General features: G+C 44.6%; 1 protein-coding gene across 5 annotated transcripts in view; it reads right to left on the reverse strand.

Moving 5' to 3' along the window:
• Positions 1–20,125, reverse strand: part of SETD3 (SET domain containing 3, actin N3(tau)-histidine methyltransferase) — a 78,061-nt gene that overhangs the window by 57,108 nt on the left and 828 nt on the right. For 4 of the 5 annotated variants that reach the window (XR_004908662.2, XM_036065373.2, XM_036065370.2 and 1 more), the window contains exons 1-4: positions 6,598–6,619; positions 6,379–6,488; positions 4,527–4,619; positions 1,313–1,461 (exon numbers count right to left, since the gene is read on the reverse strand). Coding sequence is in view for 4 of the 5 variants with exons in the window: in XM_036065373.2 (XP_035921266.1) it covers positions 1,313–1,461; positions 4,527–4,619; positions 6,379–6,488; positions 6,598–6,611 (366 nt within the window). In the remaining variant the exon portion in view is untranslated. Of the gene's footprint in view, positions 1–1,312; positions 1,462–4,526; positions 4,620–6,378; positions 6,489–6,597; positions 6,620–20,125 lie in introns of those variants that run through there. The other variant, XM_036065372.2, reaches the window with a different exon arrangement.

Raw genomic sequence — 20,125 nt, forward strand, 5'->3', positions numbered from 1 at the left:
TTTATCAATTATACCTCAATAAAGCTTAAAAAATGCACACGGTGAAGACAGACCACAGTTAAGATAATTGGGGCAGCATCCACATGAATGATGGTTCTCTGATACATCAGAAGAATGTGTGACATCCTGGTTACTCTTGCCTTCTGCCAATGTCTACCATTTGGATTCTGTTTATGTGTGTCTCTTCTCCTACTATATATAGATGATAAACATCATGAAGGAAGAAGGCTGGTATAATAATGAGCAAGGTACTATTCATATACTAGACATTTAATAGCTATCTAATAAACCGGTATGTGGTTTATCAACTTATCAATGAAAGGTTAACTACAACTTGACCAAAAACGTTGCCTGAGGTTTGAGGGGGCCCAAATAAATAACACTCATTTCCTCCATCCAAGTTCTGAACCCACTGAGAGAGACACAAGACTACAACAGATGGTCACCCAAAATATCACCTACTGAATCCCAGAATTAGACCGACTCCCCCACCTAGTTACAGGGAGAACTGGAGCCCCACGGGCCTCCCCACGTGTGGCCTGCCCTGTAAAGCACACAGAGCAGAGAGAGCGCAATGGATACATATGGGCATCCAGCTCCCACCAAGAAACAGGCCAAGACCAGTTTCTTCTTCCCAAATCTTCAAACAGATTAGGTTACGCCTCCTCTCTAAGAAAGGCACGAGTGAGGGGCAGAGAGAGGCTGGGAATGTCAGGGTACTGCTGCTCCCTTCAGCTGGAAGGAAGGACCCAGAGCAGAGGAAAAGCATTTGTCCCTTAGCAGGTGTATACTGCCCTTCTTTCCCCTTCAGCTCCGGTGGCACAGTGTCAGTAGGGGAGCACGGCCAACCACTCAGTCCCCCCTCCAGAAAACAAGCAAGCACCCTGGACACTGCCCATCCTCCACCCCAATCCACCCACCTGCACATCGACTCTATCCCAGGTCCTGCGTGCTCCCCCTCCTAACCGCCTGAGCCCACATCCTTCTCTTGAAGTCTCAGAATCCTTTGAGGCATGTTCTGTGGTCTCCTAACAGAGGCTCTGAAACATGAACTGACTTGCCCCAGGTCACTGGTTAGCAGCATGGCTCCCAGAGAGGACAGACTGGAAGGGGCTGCCTAGAACACTGGCAAGGCTCTTCCGGGCCCCTGGTCAGCCCGGAGACCCCGCAGCAGGAAGCAGAGTGCTGACGGCGCACTGCCCGCTTGCCCCCGAGTCAGAATCAGCCCAGACACCTGTCTCCCCGTCCTGTGCCTGCCCGCAGCACAATCCAAGCACGCCGAGGGCTCCCAGAGCAAGCGATCAAAACTCACCTTGATGTCTCTTGTGGCTCTCAAACCAAAGCCCTCTTCTTTGAAGTTGACCATTTCAAAACCCTCAACAGAGGCTCCATTTTCAGAGGCCCACTTCATTAGGTCAGGGAAGTAATCTTCTCTTTTTCCATCAAAAGTAACAGACAGACCTGTTTCAATCCATGTGTCAGAAAACAAGAGCTATATTTAGGACCCATATCATTCTTTCTGCTCTCAGAAACTAAAAAACACACACTGGAAATAGTGATAACGCTCCAATCTTGAAATCAAAACTCATCACCAGGTAACGAGACTTACGGGGGTGACCACTGTGTAATGTATGCAATATCGACTTCCTGTGTTGTACACCTGAAACTAATACAATATTGTATGGCAGTTAGGCTTTAATCTTAAAAAAAATCTTAAAAAGAAAAGCTTAAAAAATAAACTGGTTTAAAAATTGTTTAAATAAATTGGAAAGGACTGAAATCATACAATGTTCTCTGATTAAAACATAATCAAATTAGAATCAACAAAAGAAAAAAATCTTGAAAATTCCCAAATATTTGGAATTAAGCAGAACACTTCTAAATAACCCATGGACAAAAGGAGAAATCACAAGGAAAGAAAAACAAAACAACAACAAAAAAACGAATCACAGAACAGTCACAGTACATATCCTAACTAGTGGCAGGAAAGGCGAAGTACGATCCTCAACCCTCGTCGGCTGCGGAGAAGCATTTGCTGAGCCCAGGACATAGGGCTGCTGACTACTGGGCCCTGAGGCGATGCAGTAGAAGGGGGAGGGCTTCACCACCTCACACATAACAGCAGCCCCCCCATTAAGTCCAGCGTGCCGTGTCTCATAGGCAGCTTTGCTTCAACAAAATTCCCAGAACACAGAAATCAGCAGCTGACGTGCGCACAGGAGGTGTGTGTAAGGATGAGCACCACAGGCTTGATTCTAAGAGCACAAAACTGGACAGCCCTGCAACTGAATTCTGGTGAACAGTTTGAATGAGTTGGATCATATGTATCTACAAAGAAAACAAAATAGAACACTGTGGGGTTTTTTTGTTTTTTTTTTTTAAGATTTTATTTATTTATTTATTTGAGAGAGAGAGAGAGAGAAAGAAACAGCATGAGAGGGGATAAGGTCAGAGGGAGAAGCAGGCTCCCCGCCGAGCCGGGAGCCCGATGCGGGACTCGATCCCAGGACTCCGGGATCATGACCTGAGCCGAAGGCAGTCGCTTAACCAACTGAGCCACCCAGGCGCCCAGAACACCGTGTTTTTAAAACTTCAGGTGTTCTGGGGCACCTGGGTGGCTCAGCTGGTTAAGCGTCTGACTCTTGGTTTCAGCTCAGGTCATGATCTCGGGGTCCTGAGATGGAGCCCCATTTCGGGCTCTGAGTTCAGCAGGAAGTCTGCTGGAGATGCTCTCCCTCTGCCCCTCCCCTCTCTCACATGCGTGCGCGTGCTTTCTCTCTCAAGTAATAAATAAATCTTTAAAAATTCAAGTGCTCTGATACCATTTATGCAAAATTTTAAAATACCACTTTATGGGGTTATACAAGAGGTAGAAAAATATTCTCGGTCAAGACAAACTCCCAAGGGGGCCAAAAAGGGACTGGGATAGAAGCATGGGGCTTCAGCTACATCTGCAACATGTATTTCTTAAAAACAAATAATGAAAATAAAACAAAGGATGGAGGGAGGGACAGGGATCAGACCAGCAGGTGGGAAGGAGGGAGAACTTGATCGGTGGGACTGATTCAGTTTGGGTAGGACATTCTTAGGCGTTGTGTTATTTGAAAAGCCATGCAGAGGAAAAACCAAGATTTATTTGACAAATAAAAGGATAGGAACAGGAACTTCACAAACGTGAGGAGCAGGGTGTGGAGCCCAGCCCAGGTGCCTGCGGCCATGCCAACACACCATCAGCGGTCACCTGGATCTCTGCAGCAGGACGGCCCGGCACAGGGCTGTGCCACACTGCAGACGCAGAAAGCTGATTTTGTTAGGGACATTCTGAGACAGAAGTCACTCTCTGCTGAGAATTCAGGAATGCTCTAACCTTAGTGTGAGCTGTAGTTAGCCGTCTCTGCTGCCAACAAATGCTCGGGACATACAAACACTGTCCCGCTATAGATCTGGTGAGCCAGGATTGGCAGGTCTACCATTTAGAGCAAAGAACCACATTATAAAGGAACCTATCACCATTTGGGGTTCGAGACCATCTAAGCTAAAGACTGCATGTTTCTAGAAGTACACAGGAGCACAATAAAACCTCAGAGAGCAAATAAAAAAACAAACCCTCTTCTGACTTTCATGGCAGTAAATAAAAATGGAGTCTAAGAAGGTTCTTCTCACCCTTTTAAACGCAGGCTCCTTATTATGTTTTCTCCTTCCACCTTCCATGTGGCCCTGCATACCAATCTTTATTTTTTGTGCTTTACAGAACAAAAACAATAGGTATATTGAATAGGCTTTTTCAAGCTGACACTTGGCCCCGTCGCTGGCCTGGCTGAGAATCATTAAGACGCCTACTGAATACACCCTGTAAAAACAGAGCTTCAGAAATAGAACTACATCTCTTATTTAACCAAGATAGGTTTGAGTTCATCATAAATCTTGTGAAGACATTAATCTATTAGTGTATATTTGTGTGTTGGCCACTCATTGCATTATGTACTGACCTCAAACCCTCAAGGAAACACAATGTGGAAAAACAGATCTAAATACGTATTTTGTAAAAAATAAATAAAAGTTGTGTCATTTTATTTATTTTTAAAGATTTAATTTATTTGAGAGAGAGAACGAGTGGTGGGGAAGGATAGAGGGAGAGAAGCAGACTCCCTGCTGAGCAGGAAGCCCAACATGGGGCTCGATCCCAGGACCCCAAGATCATGACCTGAGCTGAAGGCAGATGCTTAACTGACTGAGCCACCCAGGCGCCCCAACAGTTGTGTCATTTCAGTCCCTAGATACAAACACTTTTCCCCTACTACTCAACATTCTTACCCCTCCCAAAGCAGGTAGCAGCACCTCAGAAATGGGAGAGATCCTGGGACAGCTTCCCAGCACATCTCTCCCAAATTCCGAGCCCCTTCCACTGTGACCTTCCACAGGCAGGAATGACACCAAGACTTTCACATAACCTCAAAACATTTCTGACTTGTGCCAAGTCTCTAAAGGATTTTATTGAAATAAGATTATTGTTCTAGAAAATGTACCTTTTTGTTTTTTTCGTATTTTCTCGACTAGAGACCGGATCTGCACATACTCTTCCCATTCCTTTCCGGGGCCAGGTGTGGGACTACTGCATTCTGTAACACAAAGCCATGGCACTCAAATACTGCTTGCTTTCAACTCAACCAGCTAGTCTCCAGCACAGAGAGGACTGGGGTTTTGTTACCGCTGCTGGTTTACTTTTAAAGGACAAAGATACCACAGCCATGCTGATAAACGTGGGAAGTATAAACCAGGTATACTTTTCAAAGCATATACACCCTCCAAACCCATCCACATGCCACTTACTAAACTGGGACCCCCATACCTAAGTGTGAGCACTGAGCTTGCAACTCTCTCACACTTGCTGTTCAGAAATTCTCCTCAGAATATACTTGACCATGGGAAAATCTAAAAGCTAGGCTAAAAATGCAAAACATTTCCCTGAAAACTCTTCTAGATGGATTTAAAAAAAAGGTCATCTTAAAAGTCAACATTTCTTTCTAGTTAAATCCTAGAACAATGGCTCTCTAAAGGAACCAGTTAAATTGGACATAAGAACAATTACTCGACAAACATTGCACATCCGTGTGTAAGGCTCTATATTAAGCACTCTGGGGGAGTCAAAAAATGAGATGGCACAGTCACTGCTCAAAAGGAAGCTGAGACTCTGCTGTAGGGCCAGAAGCAAAGACCAGCACTCAAGACTGGTGCTGGTGGTTCTGGAAAGCTGTGCCCTGGGCACCCGGCCTATCAGCAAGCTCTTTCCTTTTTCAACAACTGTATGAGTTTAAAGAGGGAGCCTTCTTCCCACGGCCACCTTTGTTCTCTGACGAAAAGAGTGTATGTGGTAAATAACTAACACTAACAAGTCATAACGCATGGGCTGACTCATGACTATTAAAAGTTAACCAGTCATTCTTCGACCAACAAGTCCTGACTGAGGCCCTGGAATACAAGAAGACAGAGCCTGTCCTCAAGCTGCCCGCAGTCCAGTGCGGGAGAGAGGTGGTAAGCGGTCAGTACCTCAGTGCTCTATGGGGGGCCCACACCGCTCTGAGGGCCACAGGGGTCATAGGAGTCCACAGGAGCCCTTGGGGAGGGACCTGACCCCGACTCAGTTGCTGCCTGCTTCTGGCAGGAAGAGAAAGCCAAATTTTTATGTGGGGTTTAGCCTGTCCCATAATCTGAACAGAAGGGGCAAAGAAAACGAGACAATGGAGTGAGTTAGTACAGTGACCACAGCTAAGTTTGACACCACCATAGCACCAATTTAAATTCACAATTAAGAGAAGTTACCAATTTACACTAATGTACTAAAGCAAGTACAGGCACTTAATAGATATTTAACTTCCTTGAACCAAGAAATTGGAAAACGATTACTGAATCACTAAAACGAAAGGGGAGCCACTCTAACAAGGGGGCAGAGTTCCAAAGGTCTGCTCTGAGAGGCCTGCCGTGCCCACCTTGGGCCTGACGGCCACGGCGCACTTTTATGCGCCACAGCTCGCACGGCCCTCCCCCTCCCCAGGCAGGCTGTACGTACCGCTGTGAACACCGGGACTCAGAGGGGTTGCATGATCTGCCCGAGGTAGTCGAGTAGGTCCCTGCCCACCGGAGGCCAGGGAAGCCCATGTTCTGGGCGGTGTGCGGTTTCATCCAGCCCTCGTTCATCACTACCCACGACCAATATCCCCAGCTTTATGGAAGGGGGACGGCGGGTCAGAGAGGTTCTGACACTTGCCCAGGTCACGTGGCTACAATGTTGGGATCTGTCCCACTTCCTGCCTCGCCGGGCCAGAGGCCGTCCTGCGCAGCCCGAGGATGCGAAGGCGGGAAGCCCAGGGCGGAACTTACTCTGCAGCAGCTCACTAGTCAGGTTCAAGGTTTCCTTCGGTGACACACTCGCTGTAGCACCAGTGCCTGATTTTTGCGTTTTCACTCGACTCTTCTTACCCATTTTCCGACTATAGAGAAGAGAGAGAAAAGACAAAAAGTGTTACATTTCCAAAGAATCAAATCAAGTAATAAAATGTGGCACAGCAGTGGCTTAGCCTCAAGATGCTAGCATCTTACCTCATGAGTGCCATATTCTGAAGTTTCCTTCCAGAAAAAGAAATGTGTACCAAATATTAGTATTTGGAGGCTCTCCAAAGGAAAAAAAAATCGCTTTGTAGTCTCTGGAAGAAAAGTTCATTCCTTTTCACCTACAAAAACTACAGTGGAGGCAAATTTTACTCTGGAATGTTGTCAAGTTACACAGATTTTACTGTGTATACTAAAATGCTTATTCCGTGACACTGCACAGATAAAGATTTTGTATACACACGTGTGTCACAAACTGCCATATGGGCACAAAAACCTCTATCTTCTCTCCCCACTTTGCTCTGGAAGAATCATCTCCCGTTAAGAGCAACCGTGCCACAAGCAGCAAACTAGGCTCTCGGGACAAATGCTGAGGACATGTGGGAGCTCAAAGACGCCTCAGAGAGCTACCCTAACTCTGCGGGTTTGTTTCACTGGAAAACTCAAGGTGCCTTGCCCAGGGTCTCACGGGAAGGTGATGGCAGATCCGACACGGGAACAAGGTCTCCCAGCACCTCCCAACGCGGCACCTTGACCACCCACGAGCCTTGAGTGAGAAGTGACCACAATATTGTATAAGCAGATGAGGCAGTGGGACATAAATACACCAACAGCACGCTGGGCACAGGCTCTGTGAGACGACTCATCTGAAAATGCTTCAGCACAATGATTTCAAGATGCGCCTTGAGGAAAGTAAGGGATCAGGATGTGTGAAGAAAGGGTAGGGAGATTCACAGGTAAGGAAAGGAATGGGGGAGGCACGAGGGTGCCCCAGGGGGAACCCCCCAGGAGGAAAGATGCCTGGCTCAAGAGGTGGAGAGGTGGCCAGGGAGCAGTGGGGGGCTGAGAGTCCGCCCCCTGCAGGAGGGCTACAAAGGCTGCCTGAGGAGCCTGGCCCAGGGTCCTCCTCCAGAGAGAAGCGCCTTAGGACGACAGCCAAGCAAGATGGACAGTACCCAGCCAGGAAGCTACCGCAGCAACCCACACGCTGATTAATAACCAACACCACGATGCCTCTCCGTGGAGCCCTTACAAGTTATATGTCACCTCAAAGGGCAACCAGAAGGGATGGGATAAAAGCTTTGAAAGACATACTCTCCCATTATATAGATGATCCCTGACTGCATCGGAAGTGAGGGCATGGGCCCGTGTGCTAACATAATAGAAAACCGCCTACCTCAAAGGGCCAGGATAGGCTTCTTCTGTCTCTAAAGTGTAGAATATAACATGTAACTTTATGTATCTAACAAGCCTTCTAAAACAGTGTGCGATACTCAGTGCACATCATCCCGGAATCAAAGGGAACAGGTAAGAGAGTATCTACAACAACGTTTGCAGCAAGGAATTAGTTGCTCTGAGATCAGAAGCAGAAAAAAAATAAATAAATGGGGGTGGGGGCAGAAGGAGGAAGAGCTTACGCAGCTTTTTCTGAAGTGAAGGACTAGCCTCTTAAAAGAGAGTATCGCTCCCCACGTGCACTTGCTCGTGGCCAAGAGTGAAGGCACAGCCTGATCGGAGCACCAGCTGCTCTTCTCGGCATCTCGGGCTCTCTGCGGAGAACCACTGAACCTGACCCCAAAATAACCAAAACTACCCATAAGTCTAGAAAGAAAGACTTTTTTTAGGGTGATTTTTTTTTTAATTCCTTTCTTTCTTTCTTTGGAAGGGCAGCTGACATACAATACTGTATTAGTCTCAGGTGTGCAACATATGATTCAACATTTGTATACACTGCAAAGTGATCACAAGTCCACCTGCCGTCTGTCACCACGCCAAGTTGTTACAGTATTATTAACTATATTCCCTCGGCTATACATTACATCTCTGCGACTTATTTTATAACTGGAAGTTTGTACCTTTTAATCCCCTTCCTCTATTTTACCCATCCCCAGATCCCCCCTTGAAAAGGACTTTAATTACACTTCCAAATACAGCTCTGCAGGAAGAACCACAGAAACCGGCCACTGTCGGTGATGGGCTTGCTTGGCCTCTCCCTTCAGCCCTGCCTGCAAGTCTTTTGCGTATCAGGCTCCAAACAACTTGAAAACATCACTTTGATGAGGCATTCCAGGACCCTCGCCTTCTCCTAGCAGGCCTGGGGAAAGTGAGCCCGAGACAGCCATGTTCTCCTACACCGGCCCCCACAGTGTGGGGACCCACTACCAAACAGGCTTCTTCACTCTGTCCGCAGTCCCCTACCTCCCCCCAGGTCTCCCTGCAGGGATTCCCGGATTGCCATCACCCCCAGCATGTAGATACCTGTCTTGAGATAATGATCATCAATTAAAACAGCACCAATGACCCTGTATGCACGCAGTGCTTATGCTCTGCCAGGTGCTGGGCTAAGATAATCTCCTCATTTGATCTTCCTAGACCCTCTATCAGTAGATCATAGCCTCATCTTTTTTTTTAAGATTTATGTATTTATTCGAGGGAGAGCGCGCATGCACGCGCGAATGAGGGGGGGGGCAGAAGGAGAGAATCCCCAAGCAGACTCTACCCTGAGTGCAGAGCCTGATGTGGGTTTGGTCCCACGACCCTAAGATCATGACCTGAGTCAAATGCCAAAAGAGTCGGATGCTCAACCGACTGAGCCACCCAGGCGCCCCAGATCATATCCTCATCTTTTAGATGGCATTCTCAGAAAGGTGAAGTCCTTCAGCTGTGTCCAAGGTCACACATCAGGTAAGAAATGAAGCTAGAATTGGAACTCAGGTCTGTGTGACTCTAAAGTTTGGCCACTGCCCTACTGCCTCTGTTTAAATGCAGAGCAGAAGCACAGGGCACTGCAGCGGGCAGGAGGGCTAGAAGGTCTTCCAGACACGACACCCAACAACACCTTGCCAAGGGCCCACACCCCTGGATGTGGCCAACTGCCTGCCATCTGCTCCTGCCCGCCTCCTGAATTCATCTCTCGCTTACACTGTAACTCTAGCCTCTTACAGGTCTCTGTGGCCAAGCCCATCGCTACCACTTACATCTGCCCCACACTGCCATCCCTGCCCTAGCACTTCGGGCTCCACCACCACCAATGGCGCCCAGTCCCTCATACAGGTGTCGTCTCGTGCCTCCGTGCCCTGTCCCTCCATCTGTCCCACCCAGCCCCTTACCTGCAATACTTGAGTCACTTGTTCAGTAGCCTGCTTTCTCTAAAAGCCCTGCTGGCTATCACCTCTTCCTGATCCTCCTAGCTGTAATATGCCCTCCTCTGTACCACTTCTTCTACCACTGGATCTCACTGCGCTGCAAGACTGGCTCACACACTGGCTTTCCTCCTGGATAACAGGCTCCTTGAGGCACCCTGTCCTATTTCTATTTGTGTCCCCAACTTCCAGCCCAGAACCCAGCCCACAGCAGGCTCTCTGCATAGGGTGCTCATGAGCTCCCAGGGAAAAGTAGTGCCTCCTTTGGGCAGCTCTTAGGTCAAAATCTGTATTGCTGAAGCTCCTACCCAAGTTTCAATCTCCTTGGAACTTAAGAAAATGTGTAATTCCTGCCGCAGGTGAGAGGTCATTAAAGATCTGGTCACGGTGATTTGAAAACACAACACATTCCCTTGGCAGTAATACTCTGCCGTTGAATACTTAAAACTCAATTGTTCTCAAGATTTCTTTTCCTTAAGCCAGAAAACTGCTGGCTTTTAAGAAATGACTAATAGGCATAGAAATACAATGCAGGCCAAATTTCCAAACACATCCGTCAATTAGCACTGGGGAGAGTAGGTACATGGAGCATAACCTTCAAAGGCCGGGGGGAGTGTTTATAGAGACGCCGACTGAAGCCACACCCAGTTAGACCCTCACCTCCAGCTCCTTCTATCCTTCTGGCTTCTTTTTCCCCGCCTCCAATCTCCTTCCCACCACACGTGGACAGTTAGCCTTTATAAATGGAGGTATAAAGTGCACCACTTGCTAAGTGCTTGGGCAGCACTTCCAGTAAGGTACTAGCACTCACGGAGCCTCCCGGGCCCCTTCCCAGTCACAGCCATCCCCAGCAAGGGACTGTCGCGTTGATTCCAGTACCATCACTTAGTTTGTTCTGTTCCTGAACTTCGTATCACAAACATGTAGGCTTCTTTTGCTCAGCACAAGGTCTTTGCACAGCTCACAGGGTGGTCCCACCTCCCCAGCACAGCCCTCGAGGTCCTTCACACCCCACCCCACTTTACTCACCTGCCTTCACTCTACCCATCACCCCTTTACATGGCACACTCCAGGGATCTGCTCGCTCTCCCCACTTTCTGGAAAGAAGCTATCCTCCACTACCCCCTTTGTCTTCTCCTGACAACATGTTTCACAAACGTAAAGATGCAGCCAAAACATCCCCAATGTCCTTGAGGAAATTCTAGGCTCCTCTATTCATTTCATAGACTAAACCCATGAAAGTCAGTAAGAACAAGCCAAGTTCAAGGTGATTAATAGATGCTAAAGTCTTGGCTTACCTTGAGATTCAGTCTTTTGCAACTCTCTTTGGACTATTTCCCTTCTACAGGGATATAGACCCTACTGGAGAGAAAGCAGCTTGCTTGGGAAAGGCAGTAAGAATCTTACACAGAGACGTTAACTCACTTCATCTTAATTAAGGTGAGGGGGTTGTCTGTCCTTGTCCCCAATGAACGTACCTCCCTAGGGTACAGGATCACAGGTCCAGGCCAGGTCTTAATCTGTCCTCCCAGAAACCGGGTTTGCACTGACCCCCTCCTGGAAAGCTCCCCAGCTGCCCTGGACTTGCTCTGCCTGGGAGTCCCCACCAAGCTCGGGCCCCTGTGCACTGAATCAGAGGTAGTCATGGGCTTGTCGCCCAGCCTTCAGTTTGAATGAACTCAGGATTCCAAAGGGTAGGGCTCTCTGTACCCAGTTCTACAGCCCAGCAGCCAATCTTCTGAGCTTGCACAACCACTGATGTCTGTGACATGCATTTACCTCAAGATTAGATATGGTTTGGCACCAATTCTTCTGTAGGACACCCCTAGCTAAAGTATACCTGGAAGTATACACACTTACTTCTTTTCACCCCACTGACCATCGGGCCTTGTCACAGTCTGCCAGCTCCCCACACACTGCCCTCCCTCAGCCCCTGGCCTGGCTGTCATTCGCTGACCCTCACTCTTTCCTCCATCACTGAGGCCTGTATGCCTTTACCCCAGGGTGAACACGTGTGTCTACGTCCTGGTTAAGACCCCACCTCGCCGATGGTCACCCTCCCTGCACTGCTGGAGCCCAGCTCCAGAGCCTCCAGAGGCTCACACACCACAGTCTATGTTATTGATGTGCCTATTATGCCCGCTGTCTCACGGCAGAAAAAACCCAAAGTTTCCATCTCTAAATTACCTACAGGGTCCAGCATGGTGCCATGGACACAGGTGAAGGTCAAATATTTGTTGAAGGAATGAAAATCTCTAGATATCATATTTGGATACATCAGTGTTACTCGTGGGTAAGGTTTATCTCCCATCACAACAGTAAGATTTTGTGTCAGAGAACCACTTCCATATATTCTCCCACCGGTGAATAAAACAGTAGTCAAAATGCAACATTTACTAAATATTTATCTACTTCTGCTAAAGAACTAAGATGACTCGTAAAAGTAATGATGTAAATTTTTATGTACACATGAAATACACAGAATTTACCCTTAAAATTAAAAGATAGTGTCTTTTGGGAGTCCACAGTTTATCATCAGAAAAGCTTTGCATATTTTCATAACAGAAAATCTCTGATAAACGCAAATCCAAATTTTTTAAGTGTCTTTGGTCTCTTAGAAAGCAACAAAGCAGGAACCAGTCCACTTCCAACAGGAAAAAAAAGAGTTATGGCCGAAACACAGCTTGAAACTCTGTGGGCCATCGTGACCAGGGTGCTCCGCACTGGCCTGATACACCCCCCGCCCCAGCCGGCAGAGGCCAGCGCTGATGACAGCCATGTTGGGGGGCTTAAACATGGCTGTGACTTGGCCAAGAGCCCACAACCACCAAACCATGGACCCACAGCTTAAAACCTGAAATCCTGTATCATTCCCAGCACATAGGCAGGCTCTAAATATAGATGCATGCACTCCATTAAACAAGCTCTCCTGCGTCTATGTGCCTAGGACTATGCCAGCCGCTGGAGAACACAAAATGAAGGCAGGCCAGGCCTGCAGGTGTCAAGAATGATGAGGGAACCAAGACTCACAGCATGGGTAATTCCTCAAAGACCTAAGAGAAGTAGCTGAACAGAGAGGGGCAAGGGAAAAAGTACAATTAAAGAAGGATGACTAAACTGTAAGATGCAGTTAGCGTTAAAGGTGTTAGAATCCAGTCTGAGTGGTTTCCTAAATTCAACCCCTTTCTGCCTTTTTTAGCTAATGAAGATTTCCTCCACATTTTGGATTAGAAATAACTACCTACCCTTTTCATTTACGTTTCAAGAATGTGTTTCACATAGGGACGCCTGGGTGGCTCAGTCGGTTAAGCCTCTGCCTTCGGCTTAACCTGGGTCCTGGGATCGAGTCCCACATCGGGCTCCTTTCTCAGCAAGGAACCTGCTTCTCCCTCTGCCTGCCTCTGTCTCTCTCTCTCTCTCTCTCTGATAAATAAATAAAATCTTAAAAATATATATATATTAAAAAAATGTGTTTCACATAATGAATAATTTTCATTGTGATTTCAGCTGATCTGGGGCTAGATTCCAGGTTTCAACAAATGAATAAACAGGTAGACTGAGCATCCTTTATGCCCCCACTGGAAAAAAAACTACCTATTAGAAATTCATCAAGTTCCTACAGAGACCAAATATTTATTTTCAATATTTATTTCAAATACTTATATAAAGATGTCTAAATTAAATATGTGTACACACATGTACACACACACAGACATACACACACACATTCAAGTTAAATTCCAAATATTACCTAGAAGGTACAATGCTAATTCAAAGTTTTTTCCCCAAAGTTCAGACTGAAATCAGGTATCATTTACAAATTCTTATGGAATTACCTGGAAACAAACCAAAGTATAAAGTAAAAAAAGAAACAATACTTAAGACAAAAGAAACTAAGCAGAAAAGCAATACAGGACTGACAGACAAATGGACTCTACAAACAGTTATAGTTCAAAGGAAGGGCATCTATGAAAAGAAACAGGAAGCCAGGAGTTTCACACATGTCTACGTTTCTTCACCATCAAGATATTTTAAAAATCTAGAGAATCCTCAAAATGTGGCTCTTGAAGACACTATAAACTATTTAGGAAGCCCACCAACAATCTCTCCCCTTAGTAGATAAAATACTTTAGAAAACCATAAAATAAATAAAATTGTAAAATATTCAATTATCTAAATTGCTGACTAATAGGAACTGGCATCTGTAATCACCAGCCACTTCTGACCAAGCAAGTGATTATTTTATATATAATCTGTATGGTTGAATAAAAAGTCAGGAGAAATAAGATAAAGCACATTTAGACAACTTGGCTAATGGGTGGGGGACAGTGAGGGAGGGAGCTACTTTACCCATTATTACCAAGTCTAGCTCACGTACACTGAACACACTGAGATAGGTTTCAGCTGGGTGGGTTTTTTAAATTCTAAATGAGAAGTATATAAATCTGTATTTTTCTTGAGTTGCTTTCAACTAAATACAAATAGAATAAACATTTTTGATTACACTTATTTGGCAATTTAACCAGAAAATTTTAGCTCTAACCCAGCATCTGTTTTTCAATGTATCCTGAATCTACCCTACTTTACAGCTGGATTGACTAAAGCAGAGAATTGTCCTATGACTTCCTCCTCCTACCTCAGGAAACCAGCTGTAAATGTACTTGACGGGAGTATGAGAGCCTGCCTAATCTTTGTGCAGGAAGAAAAGAATCTCACTAAAATATCTGGCAGGCCATTAGGATCAGATCACTACACTCTGAATTAAATATACCGATTACAGGATGATGGCTTAGGAAAACGAAAGCACTCTCCAACTGAAAAGTATTTGTGCAGTGTTTTCTGTCCTACAGACACTGAGAAGGCATCCACAGACCTGTACTGCATGCGACCATGTTAACTGGAGCTAGCATGTGGGGGAAATACGCACTCTACACGCAGTAGCAGGGCCTACCAGTGGGTTCAAGCCACACGAACTTTACCAGTTTAAATGGATAACCAGCATCCATCATTCCAATGCCCATCAAAGGAGGTGCTGATGTGCCACAACTCAAAGGTAAGAAGAAGTCAAGGCAAGCAGGCAGGCAAGAAGGTGGAATTAATTTCAAGTCAGTAGCTACTTAAGTAGGGGGATGAATAAAGGCCTATAAGTTACATGTAAGTAAAATTTCTATCTCTATACAGAACAATTTGGGCTGTCATATAAATAGATGGATAGATAGGGATAGATAGATATATACAAATTTGAGATTTAAAAAAATACAGATGTTTCTTGCTTTCTATAGTGTTTTTTGCTAATTTTCCACTAATTCACATGGTAATTTTAGAAGCGCTTTAAGCCATTTCTGATTGACTTTTCAATACACAAGAGTTTCAGTTTTAAACTGTGTTCAATTAAATTGTAAATACACTTAAAATGAGGCTCCTATTTAAAGGAAGTTGGGGAAAAAAACCTCTCATAAAGCAAAGAATCATTTGGTATCATGAATAATCATTTCCTATTATCTCTTTCTAAAATAAAAAAGAAAAATGTTAAGAAACAGCTGTAATCTGTCAAGAAATTACCTTCAAACCACCCACATTCCTCCCATAAGGACTCAAGATTCTAGAACTGTGGAATACCAGGTTTGGAAGAGACTTTTGGGGTTATCTGTGTTAACCCTCCACCTCGCGCATGTTTAAAATAACGACACCTAAGGTCATGAAGCAATGACAGGTGTCAGAGTGCCTTGCAGTCCACTGGCAAACTCAGGTCTGAAAACCCCTGGGAGAGGCAGGGTGGAGCATGTCATGGCCAAGAAGAAATGCGCCCCCTGTGGCCTGCTGCTGCTGAGTGCTTCTGGGGGTGCTCCTCTGCTTCCCCACACAGGGCGCTGCTGTCAGCTGCCACTTGTCCCCCTCCATGTTGTGAGCCGCTCCAGCACGCGGTCTGAAAGTTCACCATCCTCTCTGAAACCTCCCAATCCCGCCTTTCAAAAGAAACAACTCCTTCAAATTTCCAAAGACAGATTTCTGTCCCCGCAACAAAGTCTTCTCTTCTCCAGACTTAGCATATCCCTTCTCAAAAGTGGACAAAACCACTTTGGTGAACAGTTTTTTCCCAAGGCAACAAAACCCTTTGGATGAGCTCTGAGAGGGACACAGCTCTGTGGGAATCGCCTCCTCTGGAGCTCAAATCAAGGGGATCTTACTAATATGCCGGAGACTGCCCTAGCTTTCCTACAAGTCAGGTAAACAAAGGAGCGCATTCATTCGTTCAGTGCACATTTCTTGAGTATCTGATCTGAAATGCACAGATGAGTGACACATGCGCACTCCCATAGCCTTTAGGGTAAGATGGTAATCAACTAAAACCTGTTACATAAACTGATCAGCAAGACAGATGTGCTATATCAAACGAGCGTCTGAATCTAAATGCAATTTTTCATGCTGTCACATTGTTGCCAAATTACTGAAACCATCATCCCTGCTACACAGTGTCCGACAGCAGGTCCCCAACTTGACCATCTTCATCATAACTGCATCAATCGGGCGCTGACTATATCAGGAACTGAGGTAAGCATTTTACACAATAGATAGAGATAGGTATTATACCCACTTTGCAGATGAGAAAGCTGAAATTCAGAGAGGTTAATAAATTCTATGCAAGATAAAGGCTCAACTGGTGGCAGAACCTCATCAACACACCTTGATGGCAAACTTTATTGATACTCAATAGTGTTTCATGGATTCACCTCAAAACCGACCCACTTGCAAAGGCTTGGAAGGTTGGCTATCACCACTGAAGTTCAAAATAACAGTATCCCCTTATAGTAGGAAAACATGGTATGCAAAGGTTTTAGCTCTTCGGCCCTTTAAAGTATAGAGCCATCTTGCTGGCCTTGTCCAAATAAACAGGAGTGGCCTCAGCTTAAATGTGAAACATGAGCAAAACTTCCAAATAAACTTCTGCCCAATCCCACACAGCCCATATTGAGATTTGCAATGCTACACTCTTGTCGTGGGTCAAGAAACTGCAGTAACCACTCAGGTGACGATGACATGTAGCAATGCTAAGTCATTACAATCAACAAATGGAAAACTTTGTTAATCATTAGTAAATATGGCAGAAGCAACTTCAGTGGTTATTTTTCAACACTAATCCATACTTTCTTTTAACTGTACTCACTGGAAAAGTATTGATATTGAAAAGTCATGCCTATTTCCTGAGACTGAAACCTTTAAACCACTTAGTCACATAATTTTTTAGACCTTGCTATGTTCTAACGAAATATATCCTAAAAAAACTGAAAAGTGAAATTCAGGATTGTAGATAAGTAATAAGCCTAAAACACTGCACATTTATTAAGAGTTCCATGTAGACACCTGGTTATCTACATTCTCTGGACAATTCCTTAGTCCTTTCTGAAAGAGTGAAAACATTTCTTCTGCTCTGTCCCTTTTCCCTACCCATCCTCCACATCCCCATCACTGAAGCTAGAAAAATAACAGGTTAGGATCTTACTTGGCTTGGTAATCAGTTATCACTCAGATCCCTTTCAAAATCTTAACGTCAGGGTTGGACCTGTCTTCCACTTGGGTTTATCCTGATTATTAATTAACTTCTACTTAGAAAGTACTAGAATAAGAAATAGTTTCAAAGTCTTAACTTTGGTATTTGAATTTTATAATCATTTGGAATCATTTTTCTCCCAAATTTATTTCAGTTGCAAACTGTCAATACTTGTGTTTATATCTCTTGTTTCAGAGCTGTTTATTTCTAAAACCTAGAGGAAACCCCCAAATGGAAATAGAGTCGACACAGCTAATCTCTGGCTTGAGTTACTGGATAAATTTAACAACAAAAGTAGGACTTCTAATCTTGCCAATTCTGCTAACTAAGCTTTCTTTACATAACACTATTAAGCGACTTTAAAAAAAAAAAAAAAAGCTCAACTTCTTTGTAGTAGATTATATATCTTAATATTTTGTGAAAATTTCAATTTTACTTTAATAAGCATTATGCAAATTAATTCTATTTCCAGATCAAAATATTTAACATCTCCAATTTTAGGAATAGGAAAATAAGATGATGTCAGGAAATCCAATGTAAAGAAGTCAATTTTGCCAAGTAAGGTACACCTGTGACTGCAAAAAAATGAAACCTAGAAAAATGTAAAAGCAAGGAACCCTTAGTTTATTACTCTTAACTGCTTAAGCAGAACTCGGAATGAACTGATGTCCAAAATAAACACGTCTATGACTGTAGCAAAAGAAAAAGGATGCAGAGAAAATCAAAATAGTCTTCAATGGTAAAATAATGGGCCCAAATATGTTAGCTAACTGAGAAAACAACTGGCCACAAGCAACTTCCAGAGTGACATAAGAATAAAGATATGTTCACTGTCTTGTTAAAAATGTTTAATGCCATAGTAATAAATGACTTCTGCTCCTCTAATAGAACAAAATCATGGCTCCATTCCCAGGACTTAGGTACAAGGAGAAGAGACACACTTGAAACTCTTCGTCCCCACCCCCAACAGAAGCACCTCACACAGCAGCCAGGGACAAGCAAACCAGTTTCTAAAGAAAAAAACCTCCCAGTGGAAGATAGTCATCAAACTACACACACACATAAAGATACACTATGATTAGTTACATTTCTAAAAGCTACTTCAGATTAAAGATAAGAAAAAAAGGAGACCGTGTAATTCAAACATTTTAAGGAACTGGAAAGCCTCAAAGTAAATGGACATCTAGTAAAAAAGAATCCAGAGTAACCCTCTGCTAGTAAAATTTTTACTCCTACTTCTGCTAAAATTCCACATAGTACAAACTGTGTACCTGGTTTTACTGAATTCAGTAATTGTCTACTAAGTATTTCTGGTACCAGCTACTGTTGACACTCTTCTCCAGCTGTCACCTGTCATGCTCTTCTAGGTACGAAAGCATCACGTTCTAAGGAGGCTGTTGTGAGTGCTCGTAACAAAAACAGTTTCCAGTGGTTGAACTTTAGAATGGGAAGATGTTTGAGTACAACCTTTCCATTTTCCTCATTTTCCAGGGGCTTCTAAAGTAAAGATTTAACTACTTAAAACATGGCCTAATGTTCACCACACGGAAGAGAAGTTCAGTGTTACTTTCTTATTGACAATCTTATTGCACTCTTACTGACAGAACTGAACAGAAACTTTCATTTCCATAGCATAAATGTTTCAATCTTCAAGTCCAACATCATTCCCATAACAGGAACAAAAGCACCAAGAGATGTCAGCAAGCTGAAGAAATGAGAAGCAGCAACCACTTTACTCTCTCAGGCTAGAGTTGCATTTCAGACATTAACTTAAAATTTGGAATACACTGAGAGAAAGGAGGGCAGACAGGAAGGGGCAGCAGCAGGTTAAAAACTGAGGTTGTTTGGAATTCCAATAAAGAGGTTGTTCCGTAGCTGTTTGAGAACTTGGCTTTGCAAACTACTTTCTGGGGCCAGAGAAAAACTCCTCCTTAAATTGTTGGAACTTGACCAGAATATCAATCACAGCAGTCCCTGGGACTAATTTGGTAAGGCGGGACTGCATGCACAGTAGCCTGCATAGACATAATATATCATGGTTCAAGCAAAAGTCTTGCCAAACTTTAACAGTGGAAAGCTGCTTTTTATTTTGCTATATTCTTTTTTTTTTTTTTTAAGATTTTATTTACTTATTTGAGAGAGAGAGCAAGCGAGAGAGAGCACGAGCGACAGGGAGGGGAAGAAGGAGAGGAAGAGGCAGACTCCTGGCTGAGTAGGGAGCCTGATGCGGGGACTCGATCCCAGGACCCCAGGATCATGACCTGAGCCGAACGCAGCCGATTAACTTACTGAGCCACCCAGGAGCCCTATTTTGCTATATTCTTGAGTTAAATGCATTCACCTAAAATATAGTAAGAAAAACCTCTCCAAGATTATTACTGGTTATTTCAATTTTTGAAATACCAGTGGGGCCATCGAGAAGAAAAACAGGAGAGGGAGAGGTACCATTTATACACAGTAAAATTCACTTTTTGGTGTCCACTTGTACGAGTTGTGACAAACGCATACACCTGCGTAATCAACCACCACAATCAAGCTATGAGCAGGTTCATCGCTAAACGGTTAACTCTTCGGAGGGTTTTAAAAGCAAAAGTAACGTGTCAGCATACTTCAAAAGTATGTTTGCTTTTGAAACACCTCCTTCATTTGGAAAAGCAAAGCAATACCCTGCAAGTGATCCTACACGTGTCGACACGCGGCGGGGGCGAGGCCGCGCAGCGAGTGGCGCCCGCTACCCGGCGGCTACCGTCCCCCGAGGACAAGCGGGGCAAAGGCAGAGTTGCAGCGCCCGGCCGGAGCCGCGAGGAGGAAGAGTTTAAGGCCAGAA

This window comes from Halichoerus grypus, chromosome 8 (genome assembly GCF_964656455.1).
Source record: "Halichoerus grypus chromosome 8, mHalGry1.hap1.1, whole genome shotgun sequence".
Classification (NCBI taxonomy): Eukaryota; Metazoa; Chordata; class Mammalia; order Carnivora; family Phocidae; genus Halichoerus; species Halichoerus grypus.